General features: G+C 47.4%; 1 protein-coding gene across 6 annotated transcripts in view; it reads right to left on the bottom strand.

Moving 5' to 3' along the window:
• WDR31 (WD repeat domain 31) overlaps nucleotides 1-18,932 on the bottom strand; it is a 40,012-nt gene that overhangs the window by 3,080 nt on the left and 18,000 nt on the right. For 4 of the 6 annotated variants that reach the window (XM_077283942.1, XM_077283944.1, XM_077283947.1 and 1 more), the window contains 3 exons: nucleotides 10,238-13,791; nucleotides 6,603-6,732; nucleotides 6,414-6,457 (listed from right to left, as the gene is read on the bottom strand). In XM_077283942.1, coding sequence (XP_077140057.1) covers nucleotides 13,631-13,791 — 161 coding nt within the window. In that variant the 3' untranslated portion in view covers nucleotides 6,414-6,457; nucleotides 6,603-6,732; nucleotides 10,238-13,630. Of the gene's footprint in view, nucleotides 1-6,413; nucleotides 6,458-6,602; nucleotides 6,733-10,003; nucleotides 13,792-18,932 lie in introns of those variants that run through there. The other 2 variants (XM_077283946.1, XM_077283941.1) reach the window with 1 other exon arrangement.

The raw sequence follows: 18,932 nt of genomic DNA on the forward strand, positions 1-18,932 counted from the left end.
GTTTTTTCTGCTTTGCTGCTTTTTTTGGACATAGGGCATGTCACTTCTTTCAGCGTTTTTGCAGCGTTTTTGCAGCGTTTTTTCACCCATTGACTTGAATGGGTGATGAAAAAAACGCTGCAAAAACGCTGAAAAAACGCATGTAGCATTATTTGCTGCGTTTTTTGTGCAGAAAATCATGGCCAGCAGGAAGAGATCTCACAGCCAAGAGCTTAGGGGTGTGGTTAGTGAGGTGTGAAGAGCCATTGTGAGCCATTGTGAGGTGTGAAGAGCCATTGTGAGGTGTCCTGTTTGTGATCTATTGTGAGGGAGTTCCTGGTAGTGAGGTGTGAAGAGCCATTGTGAGCCATTGTCAGGTGTCCTGATTGTGATCTATTGTGAGGGAGTTCCTGTAAGTGAGGTGTGAAGAGCCATTGTGAGCCATTGTGAGGTGTGAAGAGCCATTGTGAGGTGTCCTGATTGTGATCTATTGTGAGGGAGTTCCTGGTAGTAAGGTGTGAAGAGCCATTGCCAGGTGTCCTAGCAGCTGAAAATTGGCATAAAAAAAGCAGCAAAAATCTGCAGCAAAAATCTGCAGCAAAAAAGTCCTGTGTGAACGTACCCAAAAAACGCACCAAAAACGCACCAAAAAAACGCACCTAAATTAGCATAAAAAAAAGCAGCAAAAAAAAAGCAGCAAAAAAGTCCTGTGTGAACGTACCCTAAGATGGATCGCACCAAAACAATGTCAGAAAACTCTCGTGGAATAAATTGTTTCATCTGAGCCATTTTTGTAGAACGTTTCTTCTGTAACTTCTGGACCATAACGTTGTTACGCTGCAATGACCTAAACCAAACACCTCCGCATCTTAAAAGGATTGTTTCTTAAAGACAACACCACCTTTGGCTGTCAGAGAGGGTACTGCAGCTTGGGAGGACCCTGTACCCTGAGCCAGAATCTAGAGCCGCTCTATGGGTGCCATGTAATACTACATATCTCCTCTGGGGGGGCTGCTGCTCCATAAGGTGACCAATCACAGCCCTGAGGAGTCTCCTATGAGTAGCACAATGAAGGGGCCACCAGTAAGGGTGAAGGAGGAGCCACAGAAGTGTGAGGAGCAAGTAGGGGTCCTGCACTAATATAACACCCGGGTGACCCTGTGACTAAACGATCACTTCACAACTGAGCAGTCTCTCCTTCATAGTTTGTTTTTCTTCCAACAACACGCTATATTTTGCCTTTTTTTCTTATTCAGCATTTTCTTTTGTGTTCAGGACCTACATTTTTAACATTCACTGATTCACTGATCACTTGATGTAAAAAGTGTAATTTCTAAGAAAAAAATTACCGTAAGTTATAAAATCTGGGGGTCTCACTGTTGTGACACTCAATACTCCCAAAATTGGGGCTCAGCAGCCCCAACCTGAATGCACTGGGGTTGGCAGACATAACCTCGACTACATTTATTGTCTGCGGGACTTTAGCAGGAATCCAAGCGCAACACTTGGCAGTCCCATAGACAATGAATGGATGGAGCATGTGCACCTCAGGATGGGTCTGTGGAGCCTTGTTATCAAGCCAAGATCTGGGGATTAATGGGTGGTCTCAGCAGTCAGACTCTTCAGTGACCAACAAGTTATCCCCTCTCCCAGATTTTTTTTAATTCTTCAAAAATCAAATGAACTATGAATCGCATCAAATTGATTAAACATTTTAAAAAACGCTGATTAAAAATAAAAAAAAAGATGTCTTGATTTTTAGGGAAGAGCCCTTTACAAAAAAGCAACAACCGACCACTACACAACTCAACACACAAGACACATTGTCACCTGAAATCGTAGAATGTTAAAAAAACCTCTATATACAGAGTGTACTAGTTATAGATAACTCTTGTAAGGCCACAAAGCTCATAAAATGCCAAACCGCAGCACAGACACATGGAAAAAGAGCATCACTGAAACAAACTCACACACACTTTTGCATGTTTTACATTACCATACTATGTGGTCACATCATCAATAAATGCATATAAAATAAGGCGAGTGACAACCCTTTGGGAGCCCTAGAACCGCAGCAGTATTGGTGGTCGCCCAGTTTTGCAGAAACCAGATTCATATGTACAAATATAAGTGAAGGAAGAATAGAAAATTGCTTTGCCAGGATAAATAGCGCCACCTCCGAGTTGTGGCTGGAATTGCAGTTCTTCTCAGTGAATGGGCTGATTTGCAATACCAGACACAACCTGATGACCGGTGTGGCGCCATTAATCCTGCACCATCCCTTTAAGTTTACGGCTCCTACACGGTCGGTGTGAAGTATTGCCGGCCTCTTGGTGACTGGTGGCAGATGAATAAGCGCAGGATACACAAACCCCTGATATCACCGGTGACCTGCATGTCTAATGAGGGCCCGTCCCACCGTCTCTCCAGTGACAGAATGTGTTTGATGGCTCCTTCCCCAATTGTTTGTGTTGCTATGTGATGAGGAAGGACAGAAGACCCAAGAATCACTCTTGGCGGAAGCGTGAATGAAACCCGAAGCCGACTGCCGGTTACCAAGAGAAGATAGTATATAGAAGGCTGCAGATCCAGGAATGAGGCTCCAGAAGAAGCTTCTAAGGAAAATACAGACAAGAAAGATGGAGAGATGCTGAGAATGGAGAAGCCACGACAGGTGAGAAGACATCGGTTGCGTTGAGAGCCTAACCCAGGGGTGCGGAGGAGGTGATAGACGTCCTTGTGTCTCCCCAGCCGAGTCCCATCTTGGACCATTCCAGTGTGGAGATGTGGATATGACATGGCCACAGTCCCTCCTGATCCTGAAGAACACATTGGCAGCCTCCTCGAGTGTCCCATCTGCTACGTCCCCTATGATAACGTCTTCAAGACTCCGCTGCTCCTTCCCTGCTCTCACACCTTCTGCATGGAGTGCCTGTCCAGACTCTGCCTATTCCTTCACAAGTCTCAGGAGTTCCCATGCCCTTTTTGCCGAATCTTGGCTCAAATCCCTCCTGAAGGGGTCCCGAAAATGCAGCCTGACCTTGATGTCATAGCCCACCTACCACCCGAGATGCGGACTCTCCAAGATGTCTGGGCGGATGGGTGCAAACTGTGCTGGAGGAAAAAGAATGACTCGTCAGAAGGTAGAGGATCTGTGGTGACACTACACCTGCTGTCCTCCGGTGGGGAGCAGCGGCCCGCACCAGGAGGGCTCATCGCGGTGCAGCGGACGGGCTGCCGGGCCTTCTTCCAGAGCGTGTGGGGAGTCGGGCTCACCATTCTCACTGTCGGCATCCTCCTGTTCGCCGTTCTGTTCTTGCCCATATATCTGAACCAATAATGATACAAGGAATAAAGGACTGGGCCAGGTATGGATTTGGGGGTCCCAGCTGCCAGACCTCCACATTGCAGACATTTATGACTCTTCTTACCATCTCCCTATAAGACAGTTTTGCAGAATTTCACGCTATAAATTTGCATTTTTTGACCAATCTTTACATTTTGCGACTAAAATCTGAAGTTTGTGTACAATCAGACAAGTTATCCTTTCCTTAAGAGGGCGGCCTCTTAAAGCCGGTGGCTTGTGTGCAAAATCATCTATGGGGAGCGACCTGGTATCTAAACTGGGGGCTGGGAAAGTCTGTATGGGCGGCTGAGAACCATTTATTCTAGGGATTGTGGTTCCAGTGGTTGGATCCCCACCGATACAATAGCAATAAGTAAATGGTAGACTGATCACCCATTTCTACAGGTTCCCAATAGTCCAGTACATTTGTGCTATGCTGGATTAGCAGGATTGGCACAGCACGGTATCTCTGATTAGTAACAAGATATAACCTCTTAACTGTGCCTATGCCTTCCGACTGTACCTAGTGCCCTGCTGACCGTGTCCTATACCCTCCACATTGTGCCCATCCAACTGTACCTTGTGCTCTCTTGACCATATCCTATACCCTCCAGACCGTGCCCTTCTGACTGTACCTCGGGCCCTCCTGACCATGCCCTCGAGAGTGCCTTTCTGACTGTACCTCGGGACCTCCTGATGCACCGTCCCTCATGACTGTACCTCGTGCCCTTCACACTGTGCCCTTCCGACTGTACCTCATGCCCTGTGCCTCCCTGACCGCACCTTGTGTCCTTCTGACTGACCAGACCCTGAGCCTTCCTGACTGTATCTTGTGCCCTGTGCTCTCCTGACCGTACCTTGTGCCATTCTGACTGTACCTCGTGCCCTCCTGACCAGACTGTCTTCCTAACTGTACCCTCTGCCCTTCCTAACTGTACCCTCTGCCCTTCCAACTGTACTTCGTGCCCTCCTGACCATACCCTGTGCCTTACTGACCGTACCTAGTGCCCTCCTGACTGTACCGTGCCTTCCTGACCGTACCTTGTCACCTCCTGACCGTACCCTGTGCCTTCCTGACCGTACCTTGTGCCCTCCTGACCGTACCCTGTGCCTTCCTGACTGTACCTTGTGCCTTCCTGACCGTACCTTGTCACCTCCTGACCGTACCCTGTGCCTTCCTGACTGTACCTCGTGCCCTCCTGACCGTACCCTGTGCCTTACTGACCGTACCTAGTGCCCTCCTGACTGTACCGTGCCTTCCTGACCGTACCTTGTCACCTCCTGACCGTACCCTGTGCCCTCCTGACCGTACCTTGTGCCCTCCTGACCGTACCTTGTGCCCTCCTGTGTCTTATACCCTCCAGACCGTGCCCTTCTGACTGTGCCTCGTGCCCTCCTGATCGGACCCTGTGCCTTCCTGACTGTACCCTCTGCCCTTCCGACTGTACCTAGTGTCCTCCTGACCGTACCCTGTGCCTTACTCACTGTACCTTGTGCCCTTCCGACTATACCTCGTGACCTCCTGACCAGACTCTGTATTCCTAACTGTACCCTCTGCCCTTCCTAACTGTACCCTCTGCCCTTCCTAACTGTACCTCGTGCCTTACTGACCGTACCTAGTGCCCTCCTGACTGCACCGTGCCTTCCTGACTGTACCGTGCCTTGTAACCTCCTGACCGAACCCTGTGCCTTCCTGACTGTACCTCGTGCCCTCTTGACTGTACCCTGTGCCTTTCTGACCGTACCTTGTGCCCTCCTGACTGTACCTTATGCCCTCCTGTGTCTTATACCCTCCAGATCGTGCCCTTCTGACTGTGCCTCGTGCCCTCCTGATAGGACCCTGTGCCTTCCTGACTGTACCCTCTGCCCTTCCGACTGTACCTCGTGTCCTCCTGACCGTACCCTGTGCCTTACTCACTGTACCTTGTGCCCTTCCGACTATACCTCGTGCCCTCCTGACTGTACCTTGTGCCCTTCCGACTGTAGCTAGTGCCCTTCCGACCGTACCCTGTGCTACCTGACCGAACCTTGTGCCCTCCTGACTGTACCTTGTACCCTTCCAACTGTACCTTGTGCCCTGTGCCTCCTGACCATACCCTGTGCCTTCCTAACAGTACCTTGTGCCTTTCCGAATGTACCTCGTGCCCTCCTGACCGTACCCTGTGCCTCCCTGACTGTACCTTCTGCCTTTCCGAATGTACCTCGTTCCCTCTGCCCTCCTGACTTTGCAGTTTGTTTGCATATGATCCAATACAACATAATCTCCGATGACAAATTCAGAGGTGCAGACACCGGTCATCACCCTGTGTAGCTCAGGAACAGTGGGTGCGGGTTGTTACTAAGTGTGTACCCATAGAATGAATAGCAGCCGCTGAATAGGGTGTAATTAGGGCAAGACGAGGCTTGTAGCAGCCGGAGCAGGACATTCACAAACACAATGGAGGAGTACGACACCAAACACGAGCCCAGCTGCATTCAAAGCACATGCAAAGCAGGACCTGCTCCTCCAGTGAATGATGGGAGTGCTCCCCTACAGCAATGTAAAGGGCAAAGGGTGCGGATCACAGGACACAAAGGTGCCGAACTATAGAAATTTATCATAAAGGACCCCAATACAATTATAAGCACTAGCCCTATCACAGGAGCCGCAACTATGTCAGGTCCCACAGTCATCACCAAGTCACATGGAGCTTTGTTTTGGCAGCTGAGGTGTGTACTATGAGGTTCTGCAGCAGCTGAGGTGCGTACTATAGAGGTTCTGCAGCAGCTGAGGTGCGCACAATAGAGGTTCTGCAGCAGCTGAGGTGCATACTATGGAGGTTCTGCAGCAGCTGAGATACATACTATGGAGGTTCTGCAGCAGCTGAGATGCGTACTACAGAGGTTCTGCAGCAGCTGAGGTGTATTATGAGGATCTGAGTTTGCAGAATATCACAGTTTACGCCTCATCTGCTGCAGAACCTCATAATATACACCAGACTTTTCATATTGTGAATTGACCACCACTCTCACGATATAATCACCCTTACACATATCTTAGTGGAGCAATTCCCATAAGTGTCCATGCAGCACCATCAATCTCACTTACCGCATCCTCCCTCCTCGCTTCAGGCTCCGTCTCACAACTCTAAACTATAGTTAAACATAACAGTAGACATATTAGAATCAGAAAAAAATATTAGGATTCCTACTAGTTATCAAAAAATATGGCATAAAAAGGGTTACTCAATAAATTGGTAGATAAAGCTATAAAATGCAGGAACGTGGGCAAACACACCTATAATACTGCAAGGTGGAAATCTGTTCTGCCCTCTGCTGGAGGAAGGATACATTACGCACCAGCAAAAGTCATGGGCATCCAAGGCTGATCAAGGTGTCGAAAGGGTGGGAAGCCTCCTGGTCCGATCCTACAGAAGAGCAACATGACCCCAAATTACTGTTAAATGTACTGCTGACTATGATAAAAGGTGTCAGGACAGGCAGAGTATCACAACTAGGACAGAAAGGGGTCGGGACACAGCATCGCAGCTATGATAGAAAGTGGTCGGGACAAGGAGCATCGCAGCTATGATAGAAAGGGGTCAGGATACAGAGCATCGCAGCTATGATAGAAAGGGGTCAGGACACAGCATCGCAGCTATGGCAGAAAGGGGTCGGGACACAGCATCGCAGCTATGGTAGAAAGGGGTCAGGACACAGAGCTTCGCAGCTATGATAGAAAGGGGTCAGGACACAGAGCATCACAGCTATGATAGAAAGGGGTCAGGACAGCATCGCAGCTATGGTGGAAAGTGGTCGGGACAAGGAGCATCGCAGCTATGATAGAAAGGGGTCAGGACACAGAGCATCGCAGCTATGATAGAAAGGGGTTAGGACACAGCATCGCAGCTATGGTAGAAAGGGGTCAGGACACAGCATCGCAGCTATGGTAGAAAGGGGTCAGGACACAGAGCATCGCAGCTATGATAGAAAGGGGTCAGGACACAGAGCATCACAGCTATGATAGAAAGGGGTCAGGACACAGAGCATATGATAGAGGGGGAGGGGGAGGGACACGGAGCATCGCAGCTATGATGGAGGGGAGGGACACGGAGCATCGCAGCTATGATAGAAAGGTGTCGGGACACGCAGAGCATCGCAGCTAGGACAGAAAGGGGTCGGGACACAGAGAATCGCAGCTATGACAAAGGGGTCAGGACACAGCATCGCAGCTATGATAGAAAGTGGTCGAGACAAGGAGCATCGCAGCTATGATAGAAAGGGGTCAGGACACAGCATCGCAGCTATGGCAGAAAGGGGTCGGGACACAGCATCGCAGCTATGGTAGAAAGGGGTCAGGACACAGAGCTTCACAGCTATGATAGAAAGGGGTCAGGACACAGAGCATCACAGCTATGATAGAAAGGGGTCAGGACATGCAGAGCATGGCAGCTATGATAGAGGGGGAGGGGTCGGGACACGGAGCATCGCAGATATGATGGAGGGGAGGGACACGGAGCATCGCAGCTATGATAGAAAGGTGTCAGGACACGCAGAGCATCGCAGCTAGGACAGAAAGGGGGTCGGGACACAGAGAATCGCAGCTATGAAAGAAAGGGGTCAGGACACAGAGCATCACAGCTATGACAGAAAGGGGTCAGGACACAGCATCGCAGCTATGATAGAAAGTGGTCGGGACAAGGAGCATCGCAGCTATGATAGAAAGGGGTCAGGACACAGCATCGCAGCTATGGTAGAACGGGGTCGGGACACAGCATCGCAGCTATGGTAGAAAGGGGTCAGGACACAGAGCTTCGCAGCTATGATAGAAAGGGGTCGGGACACAGAGCATCACAGCTATGATAGAAAGGGGTCAGGACACAGCATCGCAGCTATGGTAGAAAGGGGTCGGGACACAGCATCGCAGCTATGGTAGAAAGGGGTCAGGACACAGAGCATCGCAGCTATGATAGAAAGGGGTCGGGACACAAAACATCGCAGCTATGATAGAAAGGGGTCAGGACACAGAGCATCGCAGCTATGGTAGAAAGGGGTCAGGACACAGAGCATCGCAGCTATGATAGAAAGGGGTCAGTACACAGAGCATCGCAGCTATGACAGAAAGGGGTCAGGACACAGCATCGCAGCTATGGTAGAAAGGGGTCGGGACACAGAGCATCGCAGCTATTATAGAAAGGGGTCAGGACACAGAGCATCGCAGCTATGACAGAAAGGGGTCAGGACACAGCATCGCAGCTATGGTAGAAAGGGGTCGGGACACAGCATCGCAGCTATGATAAAGGGGTCGGGACACAAAACATCGCAGCTATGATAGAAAGGGGTCAGGACACAGCATCACAGCTATGATAGAAAGGGGTCAGGACATGCAGAGCATGGCAGCTATGATAGAGGGGGAGGGGTCGGGACACGGAGCATCGCAGCTATGATGGAGGGGAGGGACACGGAGCATCGCAGCTATGATAGAAAGGTGTCGGGACACGCAGAGCATCGCAGCTAGGACAGAAAGGGGTCGGGACACAGAATCGCAGCTATGAAAGAAAGGGGTCAGGACACAGAGCATCGCAGCTATGACAGAAAGGGTTCAGGACACAGCATCGCAGCTATGATAGAAAGTGGTCGGGACAAGGAGCATCGCAGCTATGATAGAAAGGGGTCAGGACACAGAGCATCGCAGCTATGGTAGAAAGGGGTCGGGACACAGCATCGCAGCTATGGTAGAAAGGGGTCAGGACACAGAGCTTCGCAGCTATGATAGAAAGGGGTCGGGACACAGAGCATCACAGCTATGATAGAAAGGGGTCAGGACACAGCATCGCAGCTATGGTAGAAAGGGGTCGGGACACAGCATCGCAGCTATGGTAGAAAGGGGTCAGGACACAGAGCATCGCAGCTATGATAGAAAGGGGTCGGGACACAAAACATCGCAGCTATGATAGAAAGGGGTCAGGACACAGAGCATCGCAGCTATTGTAGAAAGGGGTCAGGACACAGAGCATCGCAGCTATGATAGAAAGGGGTCAGGACACAGCATCACAGCTATGATAGAAAGGGGTCAGGACATGCAGAGCATGGCAGCTATGATAGAGGGGGAGGGCGAGGGACACGGAGCATCGCAGCTATGATGGAGGGGAGGGACAGGGAGCATCGCAGCTATGATAGAAAGGTGTCGGGACACGCAGAGCATCGCAGCTAGGACAGAAAGGGGTCGGGACACAGCATCGCAGCTATGATAGAGGTGTCAGGACCCGCAGAGCATTGCAGCTAGTCTAGAAAGGTGTCAGGACATACAGTGCATCATAGCTATGATAGAAAGGGGGTGCGGGGCCATGGAGCAATGAAATGAGACCTGTTTGTTCAAACAGTACTGAAAACATATGGTCGGCAGGAGGCGTCCCTTACATTAGGAATCGGGAAAGAGGTGGCACCATGGAAAGAAGATAAGCCAACAGAGCAGTGCAACCAGGTAATGTTTTGTAGCATAAGGGGGCAATGTTCTGCGGGCATCATGTGATTGTACAGCGCCCCTTTCATCATACCCCTTCACTAGGCTCCATTGAGTTGACCCTTGTCTAGCTTTGCCATTACTTTCTCTGGGGTCCAGACTTGAAGCATCAAAGGAAAGCCTTTGATCATAGTTCTTTTTTTTAAATTTATAAAATAAAATCACAATAGGCAAAGTAGAGATCAGAAGTATCTACTTTATTCAGAATTTCCATATGAACAACATGGATCCACAATGTATTAAAGCCTCACAGTATGGTCATCTCTACACACAGTACATGGACATGTACGCATCTATCTCACAGGCCTAAATACAAAATGTAAACATTATACGGTCTAATCAGAACTACAGGACCATCACCGCTGCTGGATTATCAGACATTCTGGATCAGTCGACAATTCACCACTAACCTGCTAGGGAAGAGAACCTCCAAACCTCACCGCATTGTCACAGAAACTGCTTTTGTCACTTAGTGGGTACTCTGTTTCTGATCGTACAGTTTTATGCTGGACTGCTGGAATTTCAGGCACTGGATTAAAAGGAATGTTACTATGCACATTAACATATATGCAAAAACAGATGGTAAAAATAAGTGCTCTTCTTAGCCCAATAAACTACTTAGGGGTCTGTATCGTGTCTGTAAGCTCCCTCCAATTACCGGCTACAGGCTCCTGAACAGCTAAAGGGGGTTCCCGACATTACCCCACTGCGGCCAATTCAGTGAAGATACACAATATGCCATAATATTCAATTTTTTTGCATATAATTCAAAGTTATATAAACTAGTAATATACGCTGCTCAGAAAAATAAAGGGAACACTTAAATAACAGAACATAACTCCAAGTAAATCAAGCTTCTGTGAAATCAAACTTTCCACTTATGAAGCAAAAATGTTTGACAATCAATGTCACATGCTGTTGTGAAAATGGAATAGACAAAACAGAAATAAATTATTTGCAGTTATCAAGACACTCAATAAAGGAGTGGTTCTGCAGGTGGGGACCACATCTCAGTACCAATGCTTTCTGGCTGATGTTTTGGTCACTTTTGAATGTTAGTTGTGCTTTCACACTCATGGTAGCATGAGATGGACTCTACAACCCACACAAGTGGCTCAGGTAGTGCAGCTCATCCAGGATGGCAATGTGCGCTGTGGAAAGGTTTGCTGTGTCTGTCAGCGTAGTGTCCAGAGACTGGAGGCGCTACAAGGAGACAGGCCTGTACACCAGGAGAAGTTGGGGCGGCCTTAGGAGGGCAACAACCCAGCAACAGGACCGCTACCTCAGCCTTTGTGCAAGGAGGAACAGGAGGAGCACTGCCAGAAGCCTGCAAAATGACTTCCAGCAGGCCACAAATGTGCATGTGTCTGCACAAAGTTAGAAACCGGCTCCATGAGGATGGACTGAGTGCCCGACGTCCACAGATGGGGGGTTGTGCTCACAGCCCAACACCGTGCAGAACACTTGGCATTTGCCACAGAACACCCAGGATTCGCAAATTCGCCACTGGCGCCCTGTGCTCTTCACAGATGAAAGCAGGTTCACACTGAGCACATGTGACAGAGTCTGGAGACGCAGTGGAGAGCGATCTGCTGCCTGCAACATCCGTCAGCATGACCGGTTTGGCAGTGGGTCAGTAATGGTGTGGGGTGGCATTTCTTTGGAGAGCCGCACAGCCCTCCATGTGCTCGCCAGAGGCAGCCTGACTGCCATTAGGTACGGAGATGAGATCCTCAGACCCCTTGTGAGACCATATGCTGGTGCGGTTAGCCCTGGGTTCCTCCTAATGCAGGACAATGCTAGGCTTCAAGTGGCTGGAGTGTGTCAGCAGTTCCTGCAAGATGAAGGCATTGAAGCTATGGACTGGCCCGTCCGTTCCTCAGACCTGAATCCGATTGAACACATCTAGGACATCAAGTCTCGCACCATCCACCAACGTCACGTTGCACCACAGACTGTCCAGGAGTTGGCGGATGCTTTAGTCCAGGTCTGGGAGGAGATCCCTCAGGAGAACATCCGCCGCCTCATCAGGAGCATGCCCAGGCATTGTAGGGAGGTCATACAGGCACGTGGAGGCCACACACTACTGAGCATCATTTCTTTGTCTTGAGACATTTCCACTGAAGTTGGATCATCATGTAATTTGATTTTCCACTTTGATTTTGAGCATCATTCCAACTCCAGACATACATAGGATATTAGTTGTGATTTACGTTGATTATTTTTAGGTTTTCCTGTTCTCAACACATTCCACTATGTAATGAATAAAGATTTACAACTGGAATACTTCATTCAGTGATATCTAGGATGTGGGATTTTAGTGTTCCCTTTAGTTTTTTGAGCAGTGTACTTCGTGTATTGATGTCTCCTGATTTTCAAGATCTCTGCTTGCTGAAAGTGAAAGGAATTATTCCTGCTGTTAAGCTTGTTAACGTGCTGCTCACCAAAAGTGATGGCTGGTTACCATGCATCAGACCTCCCGCTAGTGAGCCCTGCAGCCGTGTGAGCCCAGGACGTGTTCCCATTCCCTGACAGTAAGCAGAGATCCTAAAAAAAGGTGATAAATGAATAGGTCTAAAATATTATAAAGATTTTAAAAACCCCCATCTAAATGAGAAAGTGTAAAAAAAAAAAAAAAAAAAAAAACTTAATCCAATCAAGAGTTAAGTGAAAAGATTTGCAGGACTCTTGCCGAGATGCCACATCGGTAGTCTGTAGCCCAGACCAGAGGGTGGTGAACCTCCTTCTTACCGGTATCCTGGCGCCTCTTCTGATCAGTAGGCATGGTGAGTCTGTCATGCTGGGACTACTAGTGAGGAGCCGGAGGTGTCGGCAGGTAGGAGGTTTGCAGGGCTCTGCTCCGGTGGGCACGGACTTACAACATGGCCGCTGTGCCAGGGTCCTGTGAATCTTTTTGCTCAACTCTAGCCCAATCCCATCATCCATAGTACCCATCTAAAGTTTGCTTCAAATCTGCTGCAAAATCCACATGTGAAAAAAAAGCAGATCTTGCTGCAGATTTGCCCCTTGTGCCTTGTAAGGGATTTATTTGACAAGGATCTCACCCACCTCTCTGCACCAATCTGCAGGAAAAAAATACACAGATGCTTTTGCAGTAACAAATATTCTAATAAAAAAAAAAAAACACTTGTCCATTGGGTTCTGGGAGATCAGTGGCTGCCTGCGACCTGCTTATCATCTGGGTGAACAATAAAATAAGAGAAAACCGCTCATCTATGAGGAGAGTCTACGGCTTAATGGCAGATCCTCCAGCAACTAAAGGATTCTTCCTACCAGATTATTCACCCAGGAAATCAGCAACTCCACAAGTGCCGGCGGCCGCCAATCTCCCCAGGTCCAGTGGTGCGATAACCGCTTCTGTCAATACACCAAATATACAGTAATAATCCAGATTCACAGACATTAAAAAAATCTACAAAAATATTGGCTGTTACAGATCTAAGTGCGGGGCCACTAATGGAAACAGCTTCAAGTGTGGGTGTTCATCAGGAGGACAGATCGCGGATAGGCAGTGCTACATCTCTCAAATGATGTCCCAGGACCCCCGCCATGTGAAATATTACCATCTACTGAGCTGCCATGTTTTACTTCTAATCTTTCACTGACTCCACTGAGATCACGCCAAGCAGCAGGACCGGACAGGAGCGCCATCGTGTGGTGTGATGAGTCTGTACAAGTGCTTAGAGCTAATAGCCGCCCCTTTATCCCATACACAATGTGGATATCCTCGCTGCAGTGATCGGACCCTTGGTGGGGAGGGGGACGTTCTGCGGCACCCCCAGTTAGAAGTTTGCCACCCGTTGCAGTGCGGCTCCTCTGCTGCAGTCTATGTGCAGGGACTGGATCCCGGAGTTGAAGCTGCCACACAGAATGGATGAATTATCACAGACCGCCAAAGACGAAAGGGGCCCCGAGCCGTCCAGGAACAGGCTGCTCACACACACTGGGGAGAGAGGGAAAGAAGCAAACCATGATGAGCCAGCAAAGAAAAGAGAAAAATACATCTGTAAGATTAATACTCACTGATCACATTCTGGTCTGGAGCTTCAATTATGCTCCAGTCACAGTCAAAGCTGTGTTCAGAAGTTACTGCTGTCCCGTTAGCTCTCAGATTACAAGGCCACGTATATTAGACCTAGTTTGGTCAAAGTAGGCTGGCCAATTGCCTGATGTGCATGACTCTGCGCCTGCATTGGTGAGAAACAGATGGGGTATATTAACCCCTTCGCGCCGCAGCCCATTTTCGTTTTTTGCGCTTCCGTTTTTCGCTCCCCTTCTGCCCAGAGCCATAACTTTTTTTATTTCTCCATCAATATGGCCATGTGAGGGCTTGTTTTTTGTGGGACAAGTTGTACTTTTGAAGGACACCACTGGTTTTACCATATTGTGTACTCAAAAACAAGAAAAGAAATTCCAAGTGCGGTGAAATTGCAAAAAAAAGTGCAATTCCACAACGAATTTGGGGATTTTTTTTACCATGTTCACCAAATGCTAAAATGACCGGTCATTATGATTCTCTAGGTCATTACAAGTTTATAGACACCAAACATGTCTAGGTTCTTTTTTATTTAGGTGGTGAAAAAAAGAAATCCAATGTTTGTTAAAAAAAAAAAAAAATTGTGCCATTTTCCGATACCCGTAGCGTCTCCATTTTTCGTGATCTGGGGTCGGGTGAGGGCTTATTTTTTTTTGCGTGCCGAGCTGACGATTTTTTATTGATACCATATTGGTGCAGATACAATCTATTGATCGCCCGTTATTGCATTTTAATGCAATGTCGTGGCGACCAAAAAAACGTAATTCTGGCATTTTTACTTTTTCTTGCTACGATGTTTTGCGATCAAGTTAATCCTTTTTTTTTTTTATTGATAGATCGGGTGGTTCTGAACGCGGCGATACCAAATATATGTAGGTTTGATTTTAATGGTTTTATTTTGAATGGGGCGAAAGGGGGGTGATTTGAACGGTTAAATTTTTATATTTTTTTCATATTTTTAAAAACTTTGTTCTTTCCCACTTTTGGCATGCTTCAATAGTCTCCATGGGAGGCTAGAAACTGCCACAGCCCGATCGGCTTTGCTACATACAGGTGAAGATCAGATTGCCCGAATGTAGCAGAATTGCTGACTTGCTATGAGCGCGGACCACCGGACAACCTCTGGTTGTCATGCCAACCTATCAGTGACCCGGGATCACAGGAAGGGGGTCACCGATGGGTGAATTTCCAGCGCGCTTGCCGGAAGCGCATGTTAAATGCCGCTGTCAAGAGTTTGACGGGTAACGGGTTAATAGCCGCGGATGGATCGCGATTCCACTTGGGGCTGTTACGGGCACAAGTCAGCTGTTTAAAACAGCAGGGTTCAATGGGACCTATTCCCCTCTGCGTATTTGGGACACATACTTGTAAGGAGGGGGGGATTGTTAGAAATAGCCTTGTGCCAAACTATTCATTTGGTCAATGCTTTGATGCGCTGTGGGAAATTAATTCTGTACATAAGTTTGGACTACATTCTCCACAATACTGGCTAGCAAAGTAGAAATAATATATATATATATATATATATATATATATATATATATATATATATATATATATATATATATATATATATATATATATATATTATACATACATACACACACACACATATACACACACTGCTCAAAAAACTAAAGGGAACACTTAAACAACAGAATATAACTCCAAGTAAATCAATCTTCTGTGAAATCAAACTGTCCACTTAGGAAGCAACACTGATTCACAATCAATTTCACGTGCTGTTGTGCAAATGGAATAGACAACAGATGAACATTATTGGCAATTATCAAGACACACTCAATAAAGGAGTGGTTCTGCAGGTGGGGACCACAGACCACATCTCAGTACCAATGCTTTCTGGCTGATGTTTTGGTCACTTTTGAATGTTGGTTGTGCTTTCATACTCGTGGTAGTATGAGACGGACTCTACAACCCACACAAGTGGCTCAGGTAGTGGAGCTCATCCAGGATGGCACATCAATGTGAGCTGTGGCAAGGTTTGCTGTGTCTGTCAGTGTAGTGTCCAGAGGCTGGAGGCGCTACCAGGAGACAGGCCAGTACACTAGGAGACGTGGAGGAGGCTGTAGGAGGGCAACAACCCAGCAGCAGGACCGCTACCTCAGCCTTCGTGCAAGAAGGAATAGGAGGAGCACTGCCAGAGCCCTGCAAAATGACCTGCATCAGGCCACAAATGTGCATGTGTCTACACAAACGGTTAGAAACTGACTCCATGAGGATGGTCTGAGTGCCCGACGTCCACAGATGGAGGTTGTGCTCACAGCCCGACACTGTGCAGGAAGCTTGGCATTTGCCACAGAACACCAGAATTGGCAAATTCGCCACTGGCGTCCTCAGATGAAAGCAGGTTCACACTGAGCACATGTGACAGACGTGACAGAGTCTGGAGACGCCGTGGAGAGCGATCTGCTGCCTGCAACATCCGTCAGCATGACCGGTTTGGCAGTGGGTCAGTAATGGTGTGGGGTGGCATTTCTTTGGAGAGCCGCACAGCCCTCCATGTGCTCGCCAGAGGTAGCCTGACTGCCATTAGGTATCGAGATGAGATCCTCAGACCCATTGTGAGACCATATGCTGGTGCGGTTGGCCCTGGGTTCCTTCTAATGCAGGACAATGCCAGACCTCATGTGGCTGGAGTGTGTCAGCAGTTCCTGCAATATGAAGGCATTGTAGCTATGGACTGGCCCGCCCATTCCCCAGACCTGAATCCGATTGAACACATCTGGGACATCATGTCTCGCACCATCAACCAACGTCACGTTGCACCACAGACTGTCCAGGAGTTGGCGGATGCTTTAATCCAGGTGTGGGAGGCGATCCCTCAGGAGACCATCCGCCGCCTCCTCAGGAGCATGCACAGGCACTGTAGGGAGGTCATACAGGCACGAGGAGGCCACACACACTACTGAGCATCATTTCCTTGTCTTGAGGCATTTCCACTGAAGTTGTATCAGCCTGTAACTTAATTTTCCACTTTGATTTTGAGCATCATTCGACCTCCGTGGGATATTAGTTGTGATTTACGTTGACCATTTTTAGGTTTTATTGTTCTCAACACATTCCACTATGTAATGAATAAAGATTTACAACTGAATATTTCATTCAGTGATATCTTAGTGTATATATATATATATATATATACATATACACACATACACACACACACACACACACACACACGGTACAGACCAAAAGTTTGGACACCGTCTCATTTAAAGATTTTTCTGTATTTTCATGACTATGAGAATTGTACATACATTCACACTGAAGGCATCAAAACTATGAATTAACACATGTGGAATTTTAACAAAATAGTGTGAAGCAACTGAAAATATGACTTATATTCTAGGTTCTTCAAAGTAAGCCACCTTTTGCTTTGATGACTGCTTTGCACACTCTCTTGATGAGCTTCAAGAGGTAGTCAGCGGGAATGGTTTTCAATTCACAGGTGTGCCCTGTCAGATTTAATATGTGGGATTTCTTGCCTTATAAATGGAGTTGGGACCATCAGTTGTGTTGTGCAAAAGTCTGGTGGATACACAGCTGATAGTCCTACTGAAGAGACTGTTAGAATTTGTATTATGGCAAGAAAAGAGCAGCTAAGTAAAGAAAAACAAGTGGCCATCATTACTTTAAGAAATGAAGGTCAGTCAGTATGAAAAATTGGGAAAACTTTGAAAGTGTCCCCAAGTGCAGTGGCAAAAACCATCAAGCGCTACGAAGAAACTGGCTCACATGAGGACCGCCCCAGGAAAGGAAGACCAAGAGTCACCTCTGCTTCTGAGGATAAGTTTATCCCAGTCACCAGCCTCAGAAATCGCAGGTTAACAGCAGCTCAGATTAGAGACCAGGTCAATGCCACACAGAGTTCTAGCAGCAGACACATCTCTACAACAACTGTTAGGGCTCATTTCCACATGCGAGGCACACGTCCGTATCTCGCATGTGGAAACCAAGCTGTGGAGCCGGCACTCCAGAGCGGAGCGTGCGGCTCCATGTGTTCCTATGCGGCCGCACGCTCCGCTCCCAAGTGCCGGCACCAGAGCTTGGTTTCCACATGCGAGACACGGACGTGTTTCTCGCAAATGGAAACAAGCCCTTAACCCCTTCACCCCCAAGGGTGGTTTGCACGTTAATGACCGGGCCAATTTTTACAATTCTGACCACTGTCCCTTTATGAGGTTATAACTCTGGAATGCTTCAACGGATCTTGGCGATTCAGACACTGTTTTCTCGTGACATATTGTACTTCATGATAGTGGTAAAATTTCTTCGATATAACTTGCGTTTATATGTGAAAAAAACGAATATTTGGCGAAAATTTTGAAAATTTCGCAATTTTCCAACTTTGAATTTTTATGCCCTTAAATCACAGACATATGTCACGCAGAATACTTAATAAGTAACATTTCCCACGTCTACTTTACATCAGCACAATTTTGGAACCAAAATTTTTTTTTGTGACGGAGTTATGAGGGTTAAAAGTTGACCAGCAATTTCTCATTTTTACAACACCATTTTTTTTAGGGACCACATCTCATTTGAAGTAATTTTGAGGGGTCTATATGATAGAAAATACCCAAGTGTGACACCATTCTAAAAACTGCACCCCTCAAGGTACTCAAAACCACTTTCAAAAAGTTTATTAACCCTTCAGGTGTTTCACAGGAATTTTTGGAATGTTTAAATAAAAATAAACATTTAACTTTTTTTCACACAAAATTTATTTCAGCTCCAATTTGTTTTATTTTACCAAGGGTAACAGGAGAAAATAGACCCCAAAATTTGTTGTACAATTTGTCCTGAGTACGCTGATACCCCATATGTGGTGGTAAACCACTGTTTGGGCGCATGGCAGAGCTCGGAAGGAAAGGAGCGCCATTTGACTTTTCAATGCAAAATTTACTGGAATTGAGATGGGACGCCATGTTGCATTTGGAGAGCCCCTGATGTGCCTAAACACTGAAACCCCCCACAAGTGACACCATTTTGGAAAGTAGACCCCCTAAGGATCTTATCTAGATGTG

The sequence above is a fragment of the Ranitomeya variabilis genome, chromosome 2 (assembly GCF_051348905.1).
Source record: "Ranitomeya variabilis isolate aRanVar5 chromosome 2, aRanVar5.hap1, whole genome shotgun sequence".
NCBI classification, from domain to species: domain Eukaryota; kingdom Metazoa; phylum Chordata; class Amphibia; order Anura; family Dendrobatidae; genus Ranitomeya; species Ranitomeya variabilis.